Source organism: Sphaeramia orbicularis, chromosome 1, assembly GCF_902148855.1.
Source record: "Sphaeramia orbicularis chromosome 1, fSphaOr1.1, whole genome shotgun sequence".
NCBI classification, from domain to species: Eukaryota; Metazoa; Chordata; class Actinopteri; order Kurtiformes; family Apogonidae; genus Sphaeramia; species Sphaeramia orbicularis.
In genome coordinates, this window is record NC_043957.1 from 45055253 (window position 1) to 45080565 (window position 25313).

Consider the following 25313-nt stretch of genomic DNA (forward strand, 5'->3'; position numbering starts at 1 on the left):
TTAATTTTGAAGGTGTATTTTTGTCTCTTTGCTTATCAGATGTAGTCTGAATATCAAACGGTGAGACAAATACCTACCACATACCTATTATGATATTATACATCTGTGAATTATGATTTAAGCTGCAGTGGCGTTACTGTAGAACATCTCAATGAATTTCCCCCCAGGGACTAATAAATCTTTATCTGTATCAGATCTTGTCTGTCTGAAATCTGTTTGGGTGGCAGTAGTCTTCATATTTAGCATCTATGTAGACCAACATACACGGTAGCAAAATACAAATACACTGTTGTCCAGAAAGTTGGAAAAATATTTTTACCTCTTCCCATGAAATGATTGTGACAGTGTGATTTATTCTTGGTAGATAAAGTGTAACTGGGACTTAGTATGTAATCACTGAACTTTGCCAAAGGTGATTTCTGATGTCTAGAAACAGGAATAAAAATAGCAATGTGTCTCAAAACAAACAATTCCAACATTATGGGCAACAATGTACATCCTTAATGCCCATGTCATTCATTTTCTATGATGGAGTATTCTGATATTTAAAGTGAAAATGTTACAGGCTGTGTTGTTACAGAAGACTATGGGTTTATAAATTATATAAGCTTCAACAGAACCAGTCTTTTGTGTCTACACAGTATTTATTTATTATATTTTCAGAATTTGTGCAGTGGGACAAAGAAGAAAAAACTCCATGTTCACATTTTGTTCAAACTGGCTGAAGAAAAAAACAGTCTGAATATGGAAGTTTGTTTTATTTTTTTTTAATTCATATTTTTTATTCCATCCATTATCATACTATCCTAAGTTCCTGATGGCCTGGATGATGTTTACCAGGGTGGTCAACTGGGTGAGCTGAGACAGGAGGTTGTTGCTGGTGGTAGAGCCACGATTCTGCAGAAATAAAAATAAAACAGACTAAAATACTAATTTCAACTTTTATTTAATTTTGAACTCATATGTATATCTTGGTAGTTAGAGCATAGTAAATGTAAAATTGTGAATTACAGCACCACAGATAACCCAATTACTGACCTCATCACTACTAGAGCGCTTCTCAATAGCATGGCCAGGATAAGCCTTCAAAAGTAAGAAATGCGTTTTAGTTAATTAATGCTAAAAGCTAAAAAAATAAAAAAATAAAAAAATAAAATCCACATTGTGTCCTTGTTGAACATTTGATTGATCAGGTGTATTCTTACCACAGAGCTGGAGACCAGCATCATGACAAAAGCAAGAGCAAATATCTTCACTGCAGCCGCTTGCATCTGAAAAAAAGAGGTTCAAAGGATTTCATCACCTGAAAGTCACAGTAATTCACTACAGCAGCAAAACGCAATGATCCTCTCCTTTCCATACCTATGCAGGGTAATTTATTCTTACCTTCGTGATTGTTCAGGCCTTCTGTATTTCCAGTCATTACTCAGTCCAGCAGCATATATATATGTTCTTTGAGCCAATCACAGTCATCATGTGGGTACCTTACATGTTTTACATTGCAAAATGTGCTTCAGATGACAAACAGGTGACTAGGCTTTTTGAAACCCAGGTGTGATTGCAGTAGAGATTGATTAATGAGCCCGTTCAGACAGATGGTTTCATAATAAACCTTGCATCCAGAGACATTGCTTGTAAGTGGAGAAAACAGGCGGCTCCTTTGGAGATGAGAAACTCCACAGTAGTGTCTCAGAATGGGGCAACACTAGTGACAGTGGCTGTAATGAGACAAGAACAATGCATGAAACAGACCTTTACTGTAAGATTTCAGGAGCAGATTGCAGCAAAATGGATGCAGGCAGAAGGATTCTTTTTGCTAGCCATTTACAAAGTAACACCACAGATGGATTACCTCTTTACATCACACACTATCAATAAAGACCAAAATATTGCAGTGAACCATTTACTCTGAAAGGAGCTACTTGTATTATCTGTACTTTAAATATAAAAAAAAGACCTAAAATTTATCATTATGGTTTTTATCAATAATACATAATGTTGTATTGCAAGGCTATGTAGTGAACTATTAGCCAGACCCAGGACATCATTGTTACAATACCACTTAGTACCACTAGAGTGAGTATTGAGCTGCTGTGGACCTCAGAGGGAGACCACAGTCCATTTAGTTTGAAGGAAGTGGCTCAGTTCTCCGAATAAACAAATATTTTGTGAAAACTGTTGGTTGAAACCCACATGATTAACTTTAACCTCTAATTCATAGACGACAAAATTATGACAACTAGAAGCACTCGGAGAACGCAGACCTCCGCTGAGGCAGATCAGTGGGCCTCCGTGCCCCCCCCACACCCCCACCCCCGATCACCACCAAAATTTAATCATTTGTTCCTTGTGCCAGTATCAACATTTCCTGAAATTTTCATCTAAATCCCTCCATAACTTTTTGATTTATCTTGCACACAGACAGACAAACAGACAAACCAATGACGACAAAAGCATAACCTCCTTTGAGGAGGTAATTAAGACAAGATCTAAAATCTATACATCAGTGAAAGTTCAGTTCAACAGTGTGCCCTGTTGCCAAAGACACAGTTTCGAATATATTTTCTACTTGATATCATCAAAAACCAAAGACAGAAATAACCAAATTCATTAAACATGTCATTTATCCCCTATTATCCCTCGAAAAGTGCCTCAGAATGATTAATGTGACCAAGACTTGAACTAATTAGCAGCAGGTTTATGGTTATATTTTCATCAATGATGAAACATCAGAAGTTCATATCTATAATATTCAGTTAGAAATGACCTCCACCTGCTCCTATAATAAATAACAGTCAGAAAAACAAATCTAAAAACAGATGGCTGTGTAGGTTCCCATTAACCCAGGTCATGATTCTTGTTGGTAGTTCTTCTTGGTTCAACTGGACTGGTTTTAGCTCTTTTGAAAACTTTTCGTCTCTCATCCAAGAGACTTTTTAATTTCTAAAAACTAACTTAGAACTGAAGAAGTCTCTTGGATGAGAGACGAAACATTTTCAAAAGAGCTAACCCAGTCCAGTTGAGTTGTCTGAATGGGTTATTAATCGATTTGTGCAACTATTATAGCAAACACACAAATTAGCATTACATCAATCATGTTTGATCCTGTTTAATGTTTGAGTTATCAGTTAATTCCGTGTCTGGTTTCCAATCTGAGAATTACTGACGGGTGGAGAGTAAATATTAGATTGGTTCTCTGACTGTACAAAATAATAACAATAATTAGATTTAAGTGAGTGCTTTACCTCCGTTGGGATGTAGACCGTTATTTCTTAAATATTAAAAATCAGAATTTTTTATCATACCATGTTCATGGTTCTAGGTCTGGTTCCTGTTTTCTTTGTTCTATAACCACACCTAGAAACATGGAGGTGGATGTTTTCCTCATAATCACAATTTCCCAACAGGTCTGTATGTGAATGAGATGAAATGACGTGCTCTAACTGTATATAAGACCAGCTGAACACCCTGAAAAACATTACAACAACCACCTCCATTATCCGTGAGACAGGCTGCTGAACACTTGACGGTATTCAACTTTATATTTTGTCTTGATTTTAGATTTAGGAATTGATTGTTTATTGATAAGCTGGATCTTTGTCGACAGGTGTGATCACTGAAACCATGCTGAAGGTAGCTCTTGTGCTTGGATGCCTCCTGAGCCTGGCTCTGGCTTCTCCGGTAAAGACACTAAAGACACCATCTGTGGTCTTCTAACATTCAACCAATAACAAACTGTAACTCTTTGGTTTTTTCAGATGGAGAGGGCACATAAACGCTTGGCACGCTCTGGCTCTGACTCTGGCTCTGACTCCGGAGAGGTGACTTTTTACTTGAATATTTCAACATTGCTCTTTGGTTTTTCAGGGATGCCAGGAGGCACATAACTGTTTCGCATGCTCTAGCTCCTCCGAAGAGGTGATATCCTCTACTTCAAGATTACAACATTCAGGACATGATTAATATTTAATGAATATCTACTATAGAATGATCCTCTCCATGTGTACATGATCAGAAATGTTTCTGACATTTTGGTTCTTGTTTTTAGGCCACCACCACCACCACCACCACCACCACCACTGCGGCTGCTGGCGCCACCACCACTTTGTCGGCTCAGCAATTGCAGTTGCAGTTGATCCAGAGGCTCCTGGCACTCCTAGGCTAAACTCCTCCCATTAAAATACAATCTGAAATGTAATCAGAGATCAATAAGTGAATGATAACAAGTGCAACATGATAATATCACTTTGCCATCTTTCTCTTTTCTCCTGTTTTCTCTTCACACTTATTCTACTCTAATTTGGTCAAACATGTGGATCAAAATGTACTTAATTCTCTGAGTTTTCTACTAAATAAAAATCATCACCAAAAAGTATGTTGACTGACTTTTTTTTTTTTTAATTCACATTCAATATTGAATATGTATCAGTGAAACTTCATATCAAAACCTATATTTCAAATCAATACCATTACAATGCAGAATACATCAAATTCCTATAAACTAATAATAATAATAATAATAATAATAATAATAATAATAATAATAATAATAATAATAATAACTAGAAAAGCACTCGGAGAGCGCAGACCTCCGCCAAGGCAGATCATTGCCCCCCCACCAATCAACACCAAAATTTAATCATTTGTTCCTTGTGCCAGTATCAACATTTCCTGAAATTTTCATCCAAATCCGTCCCTAACTTTTTGAGTTATCTTGCACACGGACGGACAGACAGACAGACAGACAGACAGACAGACAGACAGACCAACGCCGGCAAAAACATAACATCCTTGGCAGAGGTAATAATAAAGCAATAGTTATTTTTGATTCATATCTTTTTTCTGTTGAGGATTCAAGCTTCTCAAAGATGAAACTGCTGGAAGTGTTGCCAACTCCTCAGTATGGAAAGTAATTTTTGGCTGTCCTAAAAGTCACTAGAAGTTGCTAAATGACATCATCGCCTAATTTGCATAATTGTTAATTTGCATGTAATTGTAGGAGAGAGGAAAAACATTGTAGGAGAGACAAAAAATGAGTAAAAAAAAACACCCTAAATATGTTTAGCACTGCAAATGAACTTTTTTCTGTTGATTCTTGTTTTTGTTTTTTTTTGTTTTTAATTTTGCTATTGAAAAAAGCAGTCACAAAATAACTTCATGACTAATGCTTTGTTTAGACCAGTGGTTCTCAACCTTTTTTGGAACAAACACCTTACATGTTTTACATTCCAAAATGTGCTTCAGATGACAAACAGGTGTCTACGGTTTTTGAAACCCTGGTGTGATTGCAGTAGAGATTGATTAATGAGCCCGTTCAGACAGATGGTTTCATAATAAACCTTGCATCCAGAGACATTGCTTGTAAGTGGAGAAAACAGGCGGCTCCTTTGGAGATGAGAAACTCCACAGTAGTGTCTCAGAATGGGGCAACACTAGTGACAGTGGCTGTAATGAGACAAGAACAATGCATGAAACAGACCTTTACTGTAAGATTTCAGGAGCAGATTGCAGCAAAATGGATGCAGGCAGAAGGATTCTTTTTGCTAGCCATTTACAAAGTAACACCACAGATGGATTACCTCTTTACATCACACACTATCAAAGACCAAAATATTGCAGTGAACCATTTACTCTGAAAGGAGCTACTTGTATTATCTGTACTTTAAATATAAAAAAAGACCTAAAATTTATCATTATGGTTTTTATCAATAATACATGGTATTGTATCGCAAGAATATGTATTGAACTATTAGCCAGACCCAGGACATCATTGTTACAATACCACTTAGTACCACTAGAGTGAGTACTGAGCTGCTGTGGACCTCAGAGGGAGACCACAGTCCATTTAGTTTGAAGGAAGTGGCTCAGTTCTCTGAATAAACAAATATTTTGTAAAGACTGTTGGTTGAAACCCACGTGATTAACCTCTAATTCATAGACGAGAAAATTATGACAACTAGAAGCACTCGGAGAACGCAGACCTCCGCCAAGGCAGATCAGTGGGCCTCCGTGCCCCCCCCACACCCCCACCCCCGATCACCACCAAAATTTAATCATTTGTTCCTTGTGCCAGTATCAACATTTCCTGAAATTTTCATCTAAATCCCTCCATAACTTTTTGATTTATCTTGCACACAGACAGACAAACAGACAAACCAACGACGACAAAAGCATAACCTCCTTTGCGGAGGTAATTAAGACAAGATCTAAAATCTATACATCAGTGAAAGTTCAGTTCAACAGTGTGCCCTGTTGCCAAAGACACAGTTTCGAATATATTTTCTACTTGATATCATCAAAAACCAAAGACAGAAATAACCAAATTCATTAAACATGTCATTTATCCCCTATTATCCCTCGAAAAGTGCCTCAGAATGATTAATGTGACCAAGACTTGAACTAATTAGCAGCAGGTTTATGGTTATATTTTCATCAATGATGAAACATCAGAAGTTCATATCTATAATATTCAGTTAGAAATGACCTCCACCTGCTCCTATAATAAATAACAGTCAGAAAAACAAATCTAAAAACAGATGGCTGTGTAGGTTCCCATTAACCCAGGTCATGATTCTTGTTGGTCGTTCTTCTTGGTTCAACTGGACTGGTTTTAGCTCTTTTGAAAACGTTTTGTCTCTGATCCAAGAGACTTTTTAATTTCTAATAACTAACTTAGAACTGAAGAAGTCTCTTGGATGAGAGACGAAACATTTTCAAAAGAGCTAACCCAGTCCAGTTGAGTTGTCTGAATGGGTTATTAATCGATTTGTGCAACTATTATAGCAAACACAGAAATTAGCATTACATCAATCATGTTTGATCCTGTTTAATGTTTGAGTTATCAGTTAATTCCATGTCTGGTTTCCAATCTGAGAATTACTGACGGGTGGAGAGTAAATATTAGATTGTTTCTCTGACTGTACAAAATAATGACAATAATTAGATTTAAGTGAGTGCTTTACCTCCATTGGGATGTAGACCATTATTTCTTAAATATTAAAAATCGGAATTTTTTATCATACCATGTTCATGGTTCTAGGTCTGGTTCCTGTTTTCTTTGTTCTATAACCACACCTAGAAATGTGGAGGTGGATGTTTTCCTAATAATCACAATTTCCCAACAGGTCTGTATGCAAATGAGATGAAATGACGTGCTCTAACTGTATATAAGACCAGCTGAACACCCTGAAAAACATTACAACAACCACCTCCATCATCCGTGAGACAGTCTGCTGAACACTTGACGGTATTCAACTTTATATTTTGTCTTGATTTTAGATTTAGGAATTGACTGTTTATTGATAAGCTGGATCTTTGTTGACAGGAGTGATCACTGAAACCATGCTGAAGGTAGCTCTTGTGCTTGGATGCCTCCTGAGCCTGGCTCTGGCTTCTCCGGTAAAGACACTAAAGACACTATCTGTGGTCTTCTAACATTCAACCAATAACAAACTGTAACTCTTTGGTTTTTTCAGACGGAGAGGGCACATAAACGCTTGGCACGCTCTGACTCTGGCTCTAACTCCAGAGAGGTGACTTTTTACTTGAATATTTCAACATTGCTCTTTGGTTTTTCAGGGATGCCAGGAGGCACATAACTGTTTCGCATGCTCTAGTTCCTCCAAAGAGGTGATATCCTCTACTTCAAGATTACAACATTCAGGACATGATTAATATTTAACAAATATCTACTATAGAATGATCCTCTCCATGTGTATGTGATCAGAAATATTTCTGACATTTTGGTTCTTGTTTTTAAACTTCACAGACCACCACCACCACTGTGGCTGCCGGCGCCACCACCACTCTGATGCCTCAGTTGCAGACATTGCTGCAGTTGCTCCAGAGGCTCCTAGGCTAAACTCCTCCTATTAAAATACAATCTGAAATGTAACCAGAGATCAATAAGTGAACGATAACAAATGCAACATGATAATATCACTTTGCCATTTTTCTCTTTTCTCCTGTTTTCTCTTCACACTTATTCTACTCTAATTTGGTCAAACATGTGGATCAAAATGTCCTTGATTCTCTGAGTTTTCTGCTAAATAAAAAACATCACCAAAAAGTATGTTGACTGACCTTTTTTTTTCTTTAATTCAAATTCAATATTGAATATGTATCAGTGAAATTTCATATTAAAACCTATATTTCAAATCAATACCATTACAATGCAGAATACATCAAATTCCTATAAACTAATAATAATAATAATAATAATAATAATAATAAAGCTATGGTTATTTTCAATTCATATCTTTTTTCTGTTGAGGATTCAAGCTTCTCAAAGATGAAATAGTGTTGCCAACTCCTCAGTATGGAAAGTCGCTATTGGCTGTCCTAAAAGTCACTAGAAGTTGCTAAATGACATCATTGCATAATTTGCATAATTGTCAATTTGCATGTAATTGTACTGGACACTGTAGGAGAGAGGAAAAACATTGTGGGAGAGACAAAAAATGAGTAAAAAAACACCCTAAATATGTTTAGCACGACAAATGAATTTTTTTCGGTTGATTCTTGTTTTGTTTTTTTTTTAAATTTTGCTATTGAAAAAAGCAGTCACAAAATAACTTCATGACTAATGCTTTGTTTAGACCAGTGGTTCTCAACCTTTTTTTGGAACAAACGCCTCCTCACCTCATTATTAGCCCCCCCACAAACACACACACACACAAAAAAGGGGGCTGTTAACATGCCTAATGGTAATGCTAATACTAAGTGTGGTGAATATTAGCGTGGGTAAAATGCAGAGCCCAAATTTCCTAGTGGGAATAATACATAGGACACTAACAACAACAACAAGAAAAGCAAAATCACACAACGGAATTTGGCTCATGCACTGATACTTGGAGTATAAGGAAGTAAGACAGGTCATGAACAGTGAATTTGGTTTTGGGTGTCAGATATTGACAATGGGCAGGGCATTAGTCACTCCACTATGTTTACAACCACAGGAGGTTTGCACCACTGCAAAGGCAAATGTTCTCATACTGGTTCCCACACTGGTTATAACAAACCAGAAGTATCTCTGATTGCAAATTGTGTCAATATACTATGCAATTGATTACTGTTTTGTTATGAGAAAAAAAAACAGTGGACATAGTATGGAAAAGAGTATGGTAGTATGGTTTTCTTTCTTTCTTTCTTTCTTTCTTTCTTTCTTTCTTTCTTTCTTTCTTTCTTTCTCTCTCTTTCTTTCTTTTTCTTTCTTTCTGTGTTTCTTTCTCTCTCTCTCTCTCTCTCTCTTTCTTTCTTTCTTTCTTTCTTTCTTTCTGTCTTTCTTTCTGTCTTTCTTTCTTTCTTTCTTTCAGACAGAGAGAGAAGTGAATGATGTACTAAAATGCATACAGATGGAATTGCCATCATCTTTTGGGAGCAAAATGTGAATGACATTTTTTTTTATTTTATCAAACTTTTAGAAAAAGTTTTGCTTAGTTAACAAAGAAATTTTCCAAGTGTGTTCCTCTCATTGCATTATTTGATATTCCATTGGAATATAAAAGCCATTAAATAAAATATATTTAAATGAAATAGTTCAGTTAATGCTGTGAAATATGGTGAAGCCAGTGGTGAGAAAAAGTATGAGAACCCTTTGAAATTGAATAGTTTTCTGCATGAACTGGTATTACGAATGTTAATAGCTGTGTTTAGTAAAGACATAATATCAGTGCTTGTGTGGTATTAGGTTAAGAATTTTGTGCTCAGATGCAGATCAGATTGCATTTTATGAATAATTCATACAGAAAAGCAGACAGTTTCAAAAAATTCACATGCTTTGACCAACTCAGAGGTGCTGGAGTACAGAAAAGGTGATGAACGTGGAAATAAATGGGCTTCATTTAATGCTGCTTTATATAATCTATTTAACATTTATTTTGTTATTCCCAGTGTACATGGCAGTTATTATATTGTCTTGATCACCTCTATTTTTTAATTTATTTGCTCTGCTATTAGTTCCTTGTTCACATAAAAGTTTTTTTTCTTCAGCTCAAAACAAAAAGAAAGAAAGAAAGAAAGAAAGAAAGAAAGAAAGAAAGAAAGAAAGAAAAATACAGGTTTTACTAAAACTTCTTACAAGATTTATACATTAAAATAACACAAATAGTACACATCATTTTATAGAATGTTTATTCGGCAGGAAAGACTAAGAATAAAGTGATTTACATGTGAAGTGAGTGTGAATATACAATGTTTGGAAGAGGAGAAAAATGTTAGAAGTGGATTCCTTGTTAAACATGCAAAAGCAACTGAATACTTTTACGAAGAAGCAGTTACTGTTTTTATTTTCTAAAACAATATTTTGTGTTTTCTGAGCTCTCTCACTGGTCGGATCCTAGAATCCCCCCTAGGATCAGTAGTAGTTGTAGTGGTTGTTGGAGTAGTTGTTGTTGCAGCTGTAGTAGTAGTTGTTGAAGCTGTTGTAGTAGTGGCAGTTGTAGGTGTAGTAGTGGCAGTTGTAGGTGTAGTAGTAGCAGTTGTAGGTGTAGTTTCAGTAGCCACTGTTGTTGTAGTTTTCAGGTGCGGGAAAAGCTTCCAGAAAATGCATTTTAATTGCCAAATTAAATCAGTTTTGGGTTTCATCATGGGCCTGTGATGTCTTGGAGGACCTCTGTGTCTGATGGACTGAGGATGAGAGGGTCCAGCCTCATAAGAACTGAAGTCAGGATCCTGTTTGAAGCACAGGAGAAGTATGTTCCTGTTAGTATGACCTTCAAATATACCAACCAATATACCCAAATATACACCAGTGACCCAAACAATGGACTGATGTAAAATGTTTAATACCTGTTGATCCACTAATACTATTAATCCACATAAATAATTGGTGTAAAATACAGTTTGTCATCTTTTCATGGTCATCAGATACCCATTTGGACATTCAGAGGCTCCATAGTGAACATGGAAACACTGTCATCTTCTACAGCATTGATTCACCAATAAAACCCATGGAGTTGGATCAGTGACAGTGGATGGAGACACTGGGTTTATGTTCAGTTAATGATAGATTTTAGAGAAAAAAGTCACTTTTTCTCACGTTTTGTCTGTTTTTGGTATAATACGCCTCAAATGTAATCTTAGCATGATGATTTGATAGATGGATGTACTTTATTTATCCCAAACTGGGAAATGACAGTACATGTTCAGTAAAATAAATATAGGAAAACACCTGATTTTCACTGAAAAAAATGCAAAATGGAGAGGATAATATATGATAAATGGTGATAAATCATTTAAGAAAGGTTAAACAGAGAGAAAAAAATAATCCGAGAACTACCACAAAACCAGCACTAGGTCTTTATGGGTTAAACATCCTTGTCAGAATTATGAAATTAAACCTATTTCAGACAGTTAAGTTGTATATTTACAAGAAGTAAGAGAAGACAACCTCAACTACCCTGTGTGATTATGAAATCTTGAATTTACAAAAAAAATGTAGTTATTATATTAGGTTGAAATGATAAATGCATAAAAAAAAGTAATTCACTCAACAAATGTACTCTATAAAATATTATTTAACCTATTTTAGCTGTAATATGTGATCATATGTTAATATGTTCCTGTGGATTTCCATTTCCTGGTCTTTTAAATAGCCTGATTGGAAGCCCAGGGAGCAACTCATCTGACTACAACAAGCAGCACTGGTCTGTTACAACTAGTCAACTCAAACACCTTGTTATAGAGTACGAACAAGAGGAGAAATGGCATACCCTTACTGGATGTCCAGGATGCTGAAGTGGCCAGTCTCCTGCTGCCCCTTCATCTTCTCCTGGTGTTTCTGTCACTGTCCACTCATCCTGAGACTAAAAAAAATAAATAAATAACTCACTCAGAAACACTTCACAGAGACCAGCAGCAGCATCTGTGGATCTGTGTGTCCATTCACATCTGTCTGTGGTCAAACTTACATGAACAGCCACTGCTGACAAAAGTAAAACTGTGTAACATAAGAGCTTCATTGTCTCTGTAAAATTAGAAGAACCCTACAATGAACCACAGAATTGATATGGCTTGAACCTGTATAACGTTCAGTACTCACTTATACTGTGTGAAGATGTGTGTAGTCCTGCTTTTAAAGCTCTGATACTTATATCTGATATTGAGAAACACAGATTACTCACAGATTGAAACAACTGTCTTAGTCATGCTTCATTATTGCAAGACAGCAATTACATAAGACATTAGTTGCTAATCTCCAAATAATTTATTCTTGGCATTACAACATTCCAAACTATTAAGAATAATGAATACTGTTATTAATAATTAGTGCTGTCAAACAATTAAAACTTTTAATCAGATTAATCACAGGGTTGCTGTGGATTAATTTTGATTAATCACAATTAAATAGCATTCATTTTTAATCTGTATTAATTGTGTTTCATTTTGTATGAGCAAACAGACTCAAGAAAGAAGGGAATATATATGCACTTAAAGGTGGGGTGCCAGATGTTTTCTTGGAGCATTTTTTTACTATATTGCTTAAAATCCACTTCGCACCCCGATTACAACCAATCAATTAAATGAAAAAAAACAAAAAAAATCTAGTCACCTGTGGAACGGACAGGACTGAAAAAACACCATCCAAATGATTGAACAGTGATATGTCAATCAAACTCAACTGCCATTTAACTCACCCTTTAGCAATTTCACAGCTTTTGCGATACTATTCATAATACTTTTAATTAGTTTTAAATGACTTAATAATCCAAAAAATGTATCATGAGAAACATAAAATAAACTTCTAAAAAATAAATGAAAAAACTATCTCTCTAGCAGTCATGAATAACTTCTTTCAGCTCCAGTTATGCAATTTTAATCATCTCTTTTTCCATTTCTGAAGGTAACTGTGACGCACCGCCCTCAGTAGTGCTAGTAATTCATGTTAGTTGGTTTAATTCATTTCCTGTTTTATTTTGATGAGGGGTTTTGTTCATTTGTGTCCACTGTGTCTGCGCTGTCTGTGTCCTCCCTGATTTCCCTGATTGTCTTCACCTGGGGCTCATTACCTCTCTACCCTTTATATACCCTCCTCTCCTCATGACTGTTGTCAGTGTGTCTCTCATGCTATGCCATGTCTGGAGCTCCCTTGACCTTCTCCTGTGCTGCTTGTTACACTTTATAAGTCTACTGATTCCACATTTGTGAAGATCTTTTTGTCATATTTTTTGTTTTTACCTTGGCTGAGAAGATTTTGGTGTTAACTTTTTGATACCACGTTTGTGAAGATTGTTTTGTTAGAATTTTTTTGATATCTTGATTGAGAAGATTTTTTTTGTGTTAATTTTGATTCAATTGTTGTGAAGATATTTTTTGTTGATTCAGTAATTTCAGTAAATAAAAACTCAAACTAAGTCGCTCTGTGTCAGTCTCGTGCATTTGGGTCCAAGCCTTGTGTATTCATAAGAGTAACACAGTCAACTTCTGAAGCTGAAAAGGCCATTTTAATATTTTTTTACACATTCATGGCATCTCTGTATATATATTGTCTTTAATTATGGACCGCAGCCTCAATGAGGATTTCATCTGAAACACTAAGCTCCCGTTCAGAGGGATGTGCTCTGTTATTTGTTATCCACTGGTGTTTTCTGCTGTCCCTTCTGTCTCCTGTCAGCATGCATGAAGCACACCTTGATGTTGGTAAACGACCACACCTGCTTCTCATTACCTCATCAGCTCAAGTGGAATACCAACCCCTGCTTCTCATCCAGTCTCCTCCAGATTGTTCTATCACTGCTACCTACTGTAGTGCTCATAGGCAATTGATTTTTGTTTGCATACCAGCTGTGAGTCTCATGGTGTTTTTCCTTGAGCTGCAGACTCAACCATCATACCATCCCTGAAGTTCTCTGCCTGCCTCTGTCATCTCATCAGGTCAACTGTCGGCCTTCAGACCCTCCGGGGTCAGCATTTATCTATCTATCTATCTATCTATCTATCTATCTATCTATCTATCTATCTATCTATCTATCTATCTATCTATCTATCTATCTATCTATATCTCTATATCTCTATATTTCTATATCTCTATCTCTCTCTATCTATATCTCTATATCTCTATCTATATCTCTATATCTATATCTCTTTATATATCTTTCTCTATCTCTCTATCTCTCTATCTCTATCTCTATATCTCTATCGCTCTATCTCTATATCTCTATATTTCTATATCTCTATCTCTATCTCTCTATCTATCCATATCTCTATTTATATCTCTATATCTCTATCTCTATATCTCTATCTCTACATCTCTATCTCTACATCTCTATCTATATCTCTATATCTCTATACCTCTATCTCTATATCTCTACATATCTGTATATCTCTATATCTCTATCGCTATATCTCTATACATCTCTCTATATATCTCTATATCTATCAATATCTCTATATCTCTATCTATATCTCTATATCTCTATCTCTATCTTTATATCTCTATATCCCTATATCTCTATCTATTATATTATGTATCTGTATCAAACTATTATTATTTCTATAATATCTACGCATGACATCTTGGTACAACATTGCTGAATTGTAACTTTTATTGGTAGAGTTTGCCTTTGGTGAAGCTACTCTGGGTTGTTTTGATCCTCTCATCCCACACAGGAAATGAAGGTATAGAGAGGAGTGAATAATGTGGAATAAACACAAAAGTTAAAACACTTGTGATTATTTATTTGTTTGTTCATTTCCTTAGTTACAATCAACTAGAACAATATCTGACAGAAGTAAGTATTGTACACTGTGTTTTAATATGAACAGTTCACTGCAGTGCTTTTTGAGTTACTGTATTTTGGAATTAAACCGTTCTTTAAAACATTATTATAACATGTAGTGAATTGTAAATGATTGCCATTGTTAAGTAATATGGTATAGCTTCTGGAAAAATGGACAAAAGGACTATTTCACATTTTCTGACCTATTTGTGGTCGAAATAATGGATGTGTGTGTGTGTGTGTGTGTGTGTGTGTGTGGGGGGGGGGGGGGGGGGGGTCCAAGGCTTAGGGTTAAAAGGGTTAAAAAAAAGTTTTGAGACAGCAGAATTTGTGATGTCTGTTTGTAAACTTAACCATAAAATTAGTTAATTATTCATATGATCAAAATTGATGTTAGCAATCATCCATTTTGGAACAAGCTATTAAATCTGATCTCTTTATATTTTATTGTTATATTAAAAAGAAAGAAAATATTTTTTCAAGTAAGTTGGAGAAAGAAACAAATAGAAAAAGTAATAATCATAAAGTATATGGTGTAAAGAATATATTCTCATTTTCCTGCTGGAGGTGGAGGAGGTGGAGGAACAACCCTTGCGAGATTTGCCAACAACATTTGCAGCAACAAGCCTTGGTTTGGTTGAAAGCTGGAGTAGAGTGACGGATACTGAAGCAAATAGCGACTCATCTTAAAAAGACAGAAAAAAAAGCATTTGTGTATAGTATTAAACAGAAATACAGATTAAACAAAAAAAGTCTCATGGAAATACTGACCTCATAACTCCCTGAACGTTTGACTCGATCTTCTCCGGATTCTTGAGAGATCTTTAAGAACAAATGAATCACAATGTGTTGCATAAACTCACTTTTCTGACTTTGTTTTTAGACTCCAAGTATTACTGACAAATGCAGCCTGATGTAGTTTAACCTCCTAAGACCAAGGAAATGTCAGCGAAGTACTTTTTTGTTTTTTATTAAATAGGTGCCTATATTGGAAACATCATGATGCAACAGTTTTTTCAGATGCAGTTTTTAAAATTTTTATGGAATGTCCTTTGTGGTGGACAGTTTTCTTTTCTTTTTTTTTTTTTTGTATAAAGTTGTGAAACAGAAAGCCCATAGCTGGGTCTTAGGAGGTTAATTCAGAAGCATAAGGTTGTGAGTTATGAGCACTTACTGGAAGGGCATAACTGATGACTACGAAACACAAAATGAGGACCAGTAGCTTCATTGTTGAACAGAAGTAAGATTCCTCCCTGAAGCAAAAACAGATGACATAAAAATGTTATTAATTCCCGTTTAAGAGCTCCAGGCTACACGTGTGAAGTATAAGAAGCTTCCAAGAGAACAAACTCTTACCTGTACACTCAGTGGTGGTGGTGATGACAGCAGACTCACACACTTCAGTAGATTTTGTTACTGACATGTTCATGAGTGCTTTTTAAAGACACTTTCCTGCCCACGGTCATCCAATCAGCTGTCAAGTGTGTTTTTCTTTTTATGTTTATACCTAAAGGTGCAAAATGTGATGAAATTTAGTTTCTGGTGGATAATCCTGAAAACCTGTTTTCCACTGTCCTGGCAAGATTTAAAACTAATCTCACTGCTGTTGGGAAATAGTGGAGTGTTTACTGGACATGGTTCATGTACACAGATTTATGTTGTTATTGCACAGTTTGTGAGAAATAACAAACGGCACTTTTAAAGAATTTTAGTTCTTAATTGTTCTTCTAACTTCCAATTTCTACTCAGTGAATTTATTGTTTTTAAGCCTAAATAACATTTTATGTTTCTATTGATACTGAATCATGAAAAGTTTTGATAATCTTTCTCTCTTCATATCCATATATTAATTATCATCCAGAGGGGAGAGGTTGTGCATTTATATAAATCATAAATACGTTTGCCTATGACTTCAATATATTTTGTCAGAAAAATTTTCCATTGTGCATGAATGAAAAATATGTGAGACCTCAGTATATATTTTCTTAAAGGATCTGGTTGGGTTTTTGTTTTTATCTCAAAGAGCAGAAGGTGACTGGGATGGATGTTGAATTTAAGAAATCCAGAAAGCAGAATTTGTAACCAGACTCCTCTAAATGATAAAGTTTAGGTTTAGGTTTATGTCGCATCATTACTGACCTTTTCCGTGTTAAAAAAAAGCCTGGTATCTTTCCTTAACTAAGAGGCACCTGTTCCTAAACAAAACCATATCACCTGTTAAATATACAAGGGTTGATTATTTATGTCAGAGATGAGATGAAAAGCACCTTGAACCAATAAAATAATGTTGATACACATGTATAAATGTAGAAATGGTCACATGAAACATGTTCAGAAATTTAGAGATTAAACGTATCCATGGTTTGAGAAATGCACAATAATAAAATTTAGTCTCACAAATGTAGGAAACACCTGTCAGAGTTCTAAGTTCTGTATAAAAAAGATTTCAAAATTTTATTTGTAATCTCTAAAGCTGATATATTTATAATTTCATAACCAAATTTAACAGGATAAGTGGTATTAACAAATAAAGACCTAGTACTACTTTCATGGCAGCTTCTGAATGATTTTCCCTCTCTATTTAACCTTTCTTAAGTGATTTATCATCATTTATTCTGTATTTTGCATTTTTCAGTGAAAATCTGGTGTATTGCTATGTTTCATTTACTGATCATGTAGATGTTCATGAAAGCTCAGAGTAAAGTTGAGGGTTGTTATATCACAAAACAGACAAAACTGAAGAAAAAGTGACTTTTTCAGCAAATCTATCATTAACTGAACATAAACCAAATTGTCTCCATCCACTGTCATTGATCCAGCTCCATGGGTTTTACTGGTGAATCAGTGTTGTGGAAGATGACGTTCACTATGGAACCACTGAACGGGTCATATCTGATGACCATGAAAAGATGTCAAATTGTATTTTACACCAATTATTTATATGTATTGATAGAATTAGTGGATCAACCGGTATTAAACATTTTAAATCAGTGGATGTATTTTGGTTGCCTGTGGCTGTTTGGGTCTTTATGGGTTAAATTTTTAACAGAGCATGAGCTCAGGGGGAAGAGAAAAAAAATATTTTCAGATGCTGCAAATTTTCCAACCAGCTCTTTGTTATTATTATTATTATTATTATTATTATTATTATTATTATTATTATTATTATTATCTCTTTCCCAAGACTCAGCAAAGACACAAGTCAGAAATCATTTCCTCGTTTACATGGTTTTATTACATGCACATAAGTTTGACGAGACAACATTTCTATAAGTTGTTGAAATGCAGGTACAGTCAGGTGTGTGTCTCATTTTCCGACTGGAGGGGGCACAGGTGGGATGGGGAAGGGGAAAACAAAAGGCCGTGGGAATGGCACTGGAATAGGAATGGGAAATTGCTGAAATTGCATGTTCATCTGGTTCATCTGGAAAACAGTTAGAGAAAAACAGGTGAGTATGCATACATTAAATTCTGTGCATATTTTCCTGTATTTCTATCTTACACAGATACTCACCTCGTCACTATCATCTGAGCGTTTGACTCGATTCTTCGGTTCAGAAACCTACAGACACAAATTAGAAACTCTGTCGGACACGTACAAGTTCAAGCGCTTAAAGCATTAAACAACACAACAATAGAAGAACATGTGACTCATCACTGTTGGTTTGAGATCCTTACAGGGACAGAGGAACACAACACTGCAGAGCACAAAATCACAACCAGCAGCTTCATCACTGACAGCAGCTTGAATTGTCTATACAGAGGAAGGAAAGAAAGAACAGATGCTATTTTAACATTGCTATTATCTTTATATTCTTACTGTATTAGGAACTCTCAAAGTCTCTAAAGACAGAACAAAATGTCTTACCTCAAGTCAAAGAATAATATGTAAGTTCTGGTCCCTTGTCGTGTCTAATGCTTACTTTTGCAGTGGTCTGCATCTGTACAGGGTCACTTTTAAAGACAGTTCAACCCCTCAGTCGTCCAATCAGCTGTCCGAGTGGGCTGTGGGTTTATATTTTTATTAACAATGTGAAATGTGGTGAAACCATGTATGTGGTGGCTCACTCTGACCACAGACAGACATGTTGGGAAACAGAAAAGATGTTGAAACTGGATGTGACTAATGGGCTTTATTTTATGCTGGTTTGTGATAATATATACTTAGCACACACATTTTTAGAGGATAAAAATCATTCATTTAGTCAACATAAGTGCAGAGCATGTGTATTTAGCAGTGAACATATAAAGTGATTTTTAATCCAAGTTTGACCAAACTGCTGCAGAATGATGAAGACATGTCAACTGGCATAAAACAGCAGATCTAGTGTGATTCATTCATGGAGCAGCAGTAGTAGTAGTAGTCGCTGCAGTTGTAGTAGTAGTTGCTGCAGTTGTAGTAGTAGTCGCTGCAGCTGTAGTAGTTGTAGCTGCAGTTGTAGTTGTAGCTGCTGTTGTAGTAGTTGCAGGTGCAGCTGTAGTCGTCAGGAGAAGCTTAAGAAGGTCCTTCAACCACTGTGGGATGTACTGGAAAAAATGCAAAAATAAGTAACGTAGAGAAAACGTTGACATAAAACTAAAGAGTTATGCTCCTATAAAGATCCACAAGACTTTCTCATTTTTTCCACATCTTTTGCATGGAAATTTAGTAATAATACTGCAAATCATAATTATAGAGTCAAGTATTGTGGGTTTTATTGAAAAGATGGGTTTTGAGTTGGCTTGTTCCAAAAACACACGTTCTCCATGTCCATCAAATGTGAACAAATGTGAGGGTAGAAATATCATTTAACAAAGGTGGATCTCAAGCTTCCATAATTTCAGGGGACAGTGAGTGTCCGAAAGAAACGCCAGCAAATAGATTTTGTCCCTTTGTCAGAGAGAACCAGAAAAGAACTGAAGAGGTTGGATGGAAACACTTATGTCTGTTTTATTTTGTTAAAGGGTACCTGGAATGAATGTTCATCTCTATTTCAAAAGATCACATATATTTCCTTGTGGAAATTCAAAGTATTTTTAACTGTTGTGTTTTTACTAATGTTGTTTTTAAATTTGTGATACTGTTGGAACCTGTAAATTTCCCTATGGGATGAATAAAGTATCTATCTATCTATCTATCGATCTATCTATCTATCTATCTATCTATCTATCTATCTATCTATCTATCTATCTATCTATCTATCTATCTATCTATCTATCTATCTATCTATCTATCTATCTATCTATCTATCTATCTATCTATCTATCTATCTATCTATCCTAATACAAGTTCTGTCAGGTAACTTGTATTATAGTTAAGTACACACGAATATAATGATGCATTTCCACTACATGGAACTGGTTCGACTCGGCTCAGCTCGACTCGGGTACCACATCCTATTCCTGGAGACCATTTCCATTACAGGATACTACTGACTTTATTACCTGGACGTCATAGCGATGTGGTGCATTACTTTCGTGTCATCTGCTCAGAGAGTTGCTGATAAACTTGCTCGTTGCGTGTTATCGCATCAAGCTCTATGGCATGCTGAATTTTTACGTCTGAACCTCCTCGACAAACCATAGTGCAGTTTTGCGAGCTGTCACCATGTGGATTAACCTACCACTATATTTGCTGTAAACTTCCACATCTGTTTTTTGTAAACGGTGGGTCACAGAGACGACTCTCTGACCAATCAGTGGTCTGCAGTGTTTACAGGTGACGTTTCCCCAGTCCTGCAACCTCGGCAGACGTGATACCAAAAAACTAATACCGGGTACCAGATTCCAGGCCCTTTTTCGTAATGGAAACGCAAAAAGGTCAAGTCGAGTCGAGTTGAGCTGATACCATGTAAGTCCCTGCTTCATCAGTCAGGTATGGTCAGCGACATGTTAACTCCTTCATGGGCTGTTCCAGCACCGATAGTGACAGTAGTGACACAGACTCATTATATTGTCCAATTAGCTGGGCTGTGATGGACTGGTCACTGACCCCGTGCAGTAGACACTAGTCTAACATGACAACTATCGACCAGCGCTGGGTTACGTCCCTGGAACAGTGGTGGAGTGCAAAGCTTACAGCTGCACAAATAAGTGCAGAAACACCGGAAATCCACTCAGTCTCGCTCACTGACTGCTGCTTGTTTACTCGCACTCAATCACCTGGAATCAAAGCTGGTACGTCACTTCTAGCTGGCAATGGCTGCTCCCCATAGGTTCTACCCCCACCCATAATTCACAAAATAAAAAAGTCCAGTGTGTTTCATTTTATGGTGATTATTTTTTTTTACTGGCTTTGCACCTCTCCTGCTAATAAGTGATACACAAAGCACAATTAGTGTCGTAAGCATGACCAGTACGGGTACACTTGAAGTCATAGTGTTGTGAACCTATTCTTACATTTGGATATCGTGAAGGTCCTCCGTGTCCACGTCCACGTCCACCTCTGGGTCCACCTCTGTGTCCATGTCCACGTCCACGTCTGTGTCTGATCAGCAGAGGAGCAGAAGTTCCAGCTCCATCAGGACTGAAGGCAAAATCTGGAGCCTGTTTGAAGCACAGATAAAATACAGATAAAGTATTTATCCTAAACAGTAAAGTAATTTACTCCTGTTGTGTTTAGTATTATTTTAGAATTTATTTTATTTTATTTTATTTTTTAACCTTTATTGAAGTGACACAGAATGACAAAGAGATTTATGTACAGTATTATACAATATTTTCATTTACATTATATCATCATAATGTGGGGGAAGGGGGGTGTTAAGAGATATGGCATATAATATACAAAAGAAACAAAATGCCAGTCAGTAATAAGAAACAATGTCTTGTCTTGGTCGTTTAAATGTTCTGTGTGTGGTGGAGTGTGTAAGATGTGTATGTGGTTTGACTGTTGATTCAGATTCAGAAAACTTTATTCATCCCATACGGGCAATTCATTTGCAGCTTACCACAGACATCAGCCCAGACATCAGCCCACATCCAAAGTGCAATGTGACAGACATAAATAAATCAGTGCACAAATACAGGGTTAATGAAAGCAACTATGAATAAATACATTTAAATAATCAACAATAAATAATCAATAAATACCAATGCAGACTAAAAGACTAAAGACCCTATTTGTTCCACTAATATTTTAAAAAATAAATAATTTTTTAAAAATTTAAAAATCATATAAAATGACTAAAATGGCTTCTGTCAGAGTTTAAAAGTGTGATAGCTGAAGGAATAAAAGATTTTGAATATCTGTTGGTTCTCCTCTGAGGAGCGTTGTGATGTGGGCTTCTCCAAAAAAAAAAAAAAAAAAAAAAAAAAAAAAAAAAAAAAAAAAATATATATATATATATATATATATATATATATATATATATATAATTTTTTTTTTTTTTTTTTTTTTTTAAAGTATTATTTTAGATGCTATAAGACTGAAAATACTGTTTGTCTGTAAATGATGACATTGGAACTGACCTTTGGCATAAACACTGGACACAGAAACAGCTAAGCCCGGTGTGTTCCATTTATATATACACCTCAGAAGCTTTAAGATCTTAATTTTTTAAATCTTTGATGATTAAAATGTTGTTATATTTATATACTTTGTATGCACAGTAATATCTTGACAAACATAGACACAACAGGAACATCTCATGTTGTTAATATATCATCATAATGTAGCTCTGTGCATCTGAACAGGAGCATGTGATGGGACCATAATGGAACCATACCTGTCCTTCTTCTGGCTGGCTGTCACTCCCATAAGTCTCTTGGATGGGTGTCTGTGGATTTTCATTTCCTGGTGTTTTGGGTGGTTTGTTTGGGAACCCAGTGGGCATCTCATCTGACTACAACAACCAAGACAAAAGTCTGGTTAAACCATGCATCTCAAACACCTAGGTATTAAGAACAATGAAAAACAACAGAGATGTGACGTACCCATTCTGGATGTCCAGGATGCTGCTCTGGCCAGTCTCCTCCTGACCCTCCATCTTCTCCTGGGTTTTCTATCACCAACCACTCATCATCAGGCTAAACCAAAAATAACTCAATCAGAAACACTTAATAAACAAAGGGCAGCAGCATCTATTGATCTGTGGATCTATTCACGTCTTTCAGTTGTGATACTTACACGAACAGCTACTGCTGAGAAAAGTAAAACTGTGAAACACAAGAGCTTCATTATGTTTAAATTACCACCAAATCTTTAGCAGATGCTCCCACAGATTTCTATAATACTTTACAAAACATTCAGCTTGTCTCTTATATAGTCAGAGGAGTGGAGTTCATCTTATTTGCATACAGACCTGTTGGCGAAACACCGATTGCACTGATTAGGAAACTATCCTCCTCCACATTTCTCAGGTGTGGCGGACAGACCTGGACACAATGGAAATAATATGACACAAAATATGTTTTTAATAATATCCTACATCAAGTTGGATTTCACTATTTAATATTAAATTCTACTGTAGAATATATATTTTTAGTATACAGACACAATAATGTTGACTCTCCACCATCAGTATTTCTCATAATGGAAGCCACGCATGGAATTAACTACAGCACAGAGATGCAACAGGTCCAAACATTACTTTTATTTTTATTTATTTATTTTTTTAATGGGCTCAGCTGGCTGACAGGCAGCTGTCTGTACCGATAAGGCAGCAGCCGACACCAACTGTACAGTTGGTGTTGGTCCAAACATTACTACATATAGAAATAATCTGGGTGTGCTTCAGTGGTTGCACACATTGATTAGTGAACCATTCCAGCAACTCATTTTGTAATAAACTGTATTTGGTAATGAGGTATTGACTACAGTCGTAGTTGACTGACTGACTGACTGACTGACTGACTGACTGACTGACTGATGGACAAATAAATTCAGCTTTTAATGTGTTTTATAGTAAGTCCACTTCAAGTCTAGTATTCAGATTTTTCTGGGTATGAAGCCTCGTCTCCCACAGAATTAAATATTATACATGGTGATGTCATCGTGATTGGCTGAAAGGTAACAGAGTTGTCCTACCACAGACACATTATTATTATTATTATTATTATTATTATTATTATTATTATTATTACTTGGGCTACTAAGGCTGCTTCTGGCATGTATATTTGAGTAAAAAATGAAAAGAGTTGCAAGTAAGGCTTGCAGTGTTGTCATGAAAGGAGAGGATTTCTATATATGTATATGCACACATACACTGCCTTTCCAAAGACACAGTCTCACACATGCACGATGTGCACTTAATTTCATTAATTTCTTTGGTCAAGGTTGCATTCACTGTGGCATCATTTATGCCATAAAATGCTTAGGTCATGTCATAATAAATGTCCAAACTAGTGTTTTAATTTTTAATCAGATTAATCACAGGCTTACTGTGGATTAATTTTGATTAATCATGATTAAATATCATTAATTTTTAATCTATATTAATTGTGTTTCATTTTGCAAAAGCAAACAGACTCAAGAAAGAAGGGGAATATATATGCACTTAACGTGTTTATTAAACAACATCAGCAGTTTCAACAAAACAACTTGAAACAGCTGTTCCATCTTGTTTTTGTTACTCATATTTCCATCCAGAGGTTTAGTGTCTTCCATCTTCATTGGTTGGTTTTTCTGTCCGTCACTACCGCATCAACTGCCCATTTGTGCATGCAGATGGTAACTTTACTTAGACAACCTGCCCAAAATGTGTTAGCAGAGACGTTCAGAGTCCTTCTGCACTGCAGATGGGTTAATTGCATTAAAAGTTTTTGATTTCATTACAATTTTGATGATGGATTGATCTGTGTTAATGTGTTAATTTTGACAGCCCTAGTCAAAACACCTATTTTCATCCAGGATGAGCTCAGGCCTGTACTCTGGTGTCCAATCCATGTGTGGAAATGACATCTTATGCTCCTGAACCACTGTTTCACAATCTGATCCTGATTAATCCTGTTATTGTCACATTGGAATTTGTTTGTGTCATCAGAAAAAAATCCACAGATGTTTAGACCTGGTCATACTCAGGTAGTCGTTACTGAACCTAGACCTGATCATACATGTGTAACTGATTGCAAATTGACCTTTAATATGAGGACTATGATACATTGTTGCCTATAAAGTTGGAATGAAATGTTTTTACCTCTTCTCATGAAGTGCAGCTAGGACTCAGAGTGTAAACCTGGTCAAAGGTGATTACTGATGTGTATGAATAGGAATAAAAAGAGGAATGTGTCTGAAAAAAAAAAAGATTCTAACTTTCTGGGCAACAGTGTATATTGTAGATATAATACCCTGATCTATTTTAAATTCTATGAGAAATAGATAACAGAATAAATATTGTTTTCAATAACAGCACAGTTTGACTGGTGTTATAATATTCAGTGCACCAGAAGGTGCACCAAAGAGTGTATTTCTTATCTCACACTCCTTGGTGATTTCCTCTTTGTTCTGTATTATGTTTCATTTTTGCCTCTGATTAAACCTTGTCATGTTGACAGAGAGGAGAAGGAGAAGGAGAGAGGACTGAGGACGTTTAAAAAGGTCACAAGATGGAATTACAACAGGAAGGTTGTGATTTTTTGTTCCAAACAATCAGTTACAAGGAAGTCCCAGGGGTTTTC

At 35.9% G+C, this 25313-nt stretch overlaps 2 protein-coding genes and 3 long non-coding RNA genes across 6 annotated transcripts; 1 reads left to right on the top strand and 4 right to left on the bottom strand.

Moving 5' to 3' along the window:
* Positions 1–697: 697 nt before the first annotated feature.
* LOC115423135 (uncharacterized) lies at positions 698–1444 on the bottom strand. Its single transcript, XR_003935910.1, has 4 exons — positions 1387–1444; positions 1206–1271; positions 1039–1083; positions 698–897 (listed from the first exon to the last, which is right to left on the bottom strand). It is a non-coding gene; the product is annotated as an uncharacterized LOC115423135 (long non-coding RNA).
* Positions 1445–7201: 5757 nt separating this feature from the next.
* LOC115423129 (uncharacterized) lies at positions 7202–8071 on the top strand. Its single transcript, XR_003935909.1, has 4 exons — positions 7202–7246; positions 7325–7398; positions 7476–7532; positions 7769–8071. It is a non-coding gene; the product is annotated as an uncharacterized LOC115423129 (long non-coding RNA).
* A 2043-nt stretch (positions 8072–10114) lies between these two features.
* LOC115423050 (integumentary mucin C.1-like) lies at positions 10115–12051 on the bottom strand. Of its 2 annotated transcripts, none has more exons than XM_030139764.1 (3): positions 11910–12051; positions 11718–11804; positions 10115–10671 (listed from the first exon to the last, which is right to left on the bottom strand). In XM_030139764.1, the coding sequence occupies exons 1-3, from the start codon at positions 11958–11960 to the stop codon at positions 10291–10293; spliced, it is 519 nt and encodes a 172-aa protein (XP_029995624.1). In that variant the 5' UTR covers positions 11961–12051; the 3' UTR covers positions 10115–10290. The 2 variants fall into 2 exon arrangements, with proteins under 2 accessions (XP_029995624.1, XP_029995617.1); XM_030139757.1 differs by having other exon boundaries at positions 11712–11804.
* Positions 12052–14682: 2631 nt separating this feature from the next.
* Positions 14683–16176, bottom strand: LOC115423142 (uncharacterized). The gene is made up of 4 exons (XR_003935914.1): positions 16074–16176; positions 15892–15970; positions 15489–15539; positions 14683–15402 (listed from the first exon to the last, which is right to left on the bottom strand). It is a non-coding gene; the product is annotated as an uncharacterized LOC115423142 (long non-coding RNA).
* A 2481-nt stretch (positions 16177–18657) lies between these two features.
* LOC115423034 (mucin-5AC-like) lies at positions 18658–22925 on the bottom strand. Its single transcript, XM_030139733.1, has 5 exons — positions 22825–22925; positions 22632–22724; positions 22424–22540; positions 21096–21242; positions 18658–19244 (listed from the first exon to the last, which is right to left on the bottom strand). The coding sequence occupies exons 1-5, from the start codon at positions 22873–22875 to the stop codon at positions 19056–19058; spliced, it is 597 nt and encodes a 198-aa protein (XP_029995593.1). The 5' UTR covers positions 22876–22925; the 3' UTR covers positions 18658–19055.
* Between the last annotated feature and the right edge of the window lie 2388 nt (positions 22926–25313).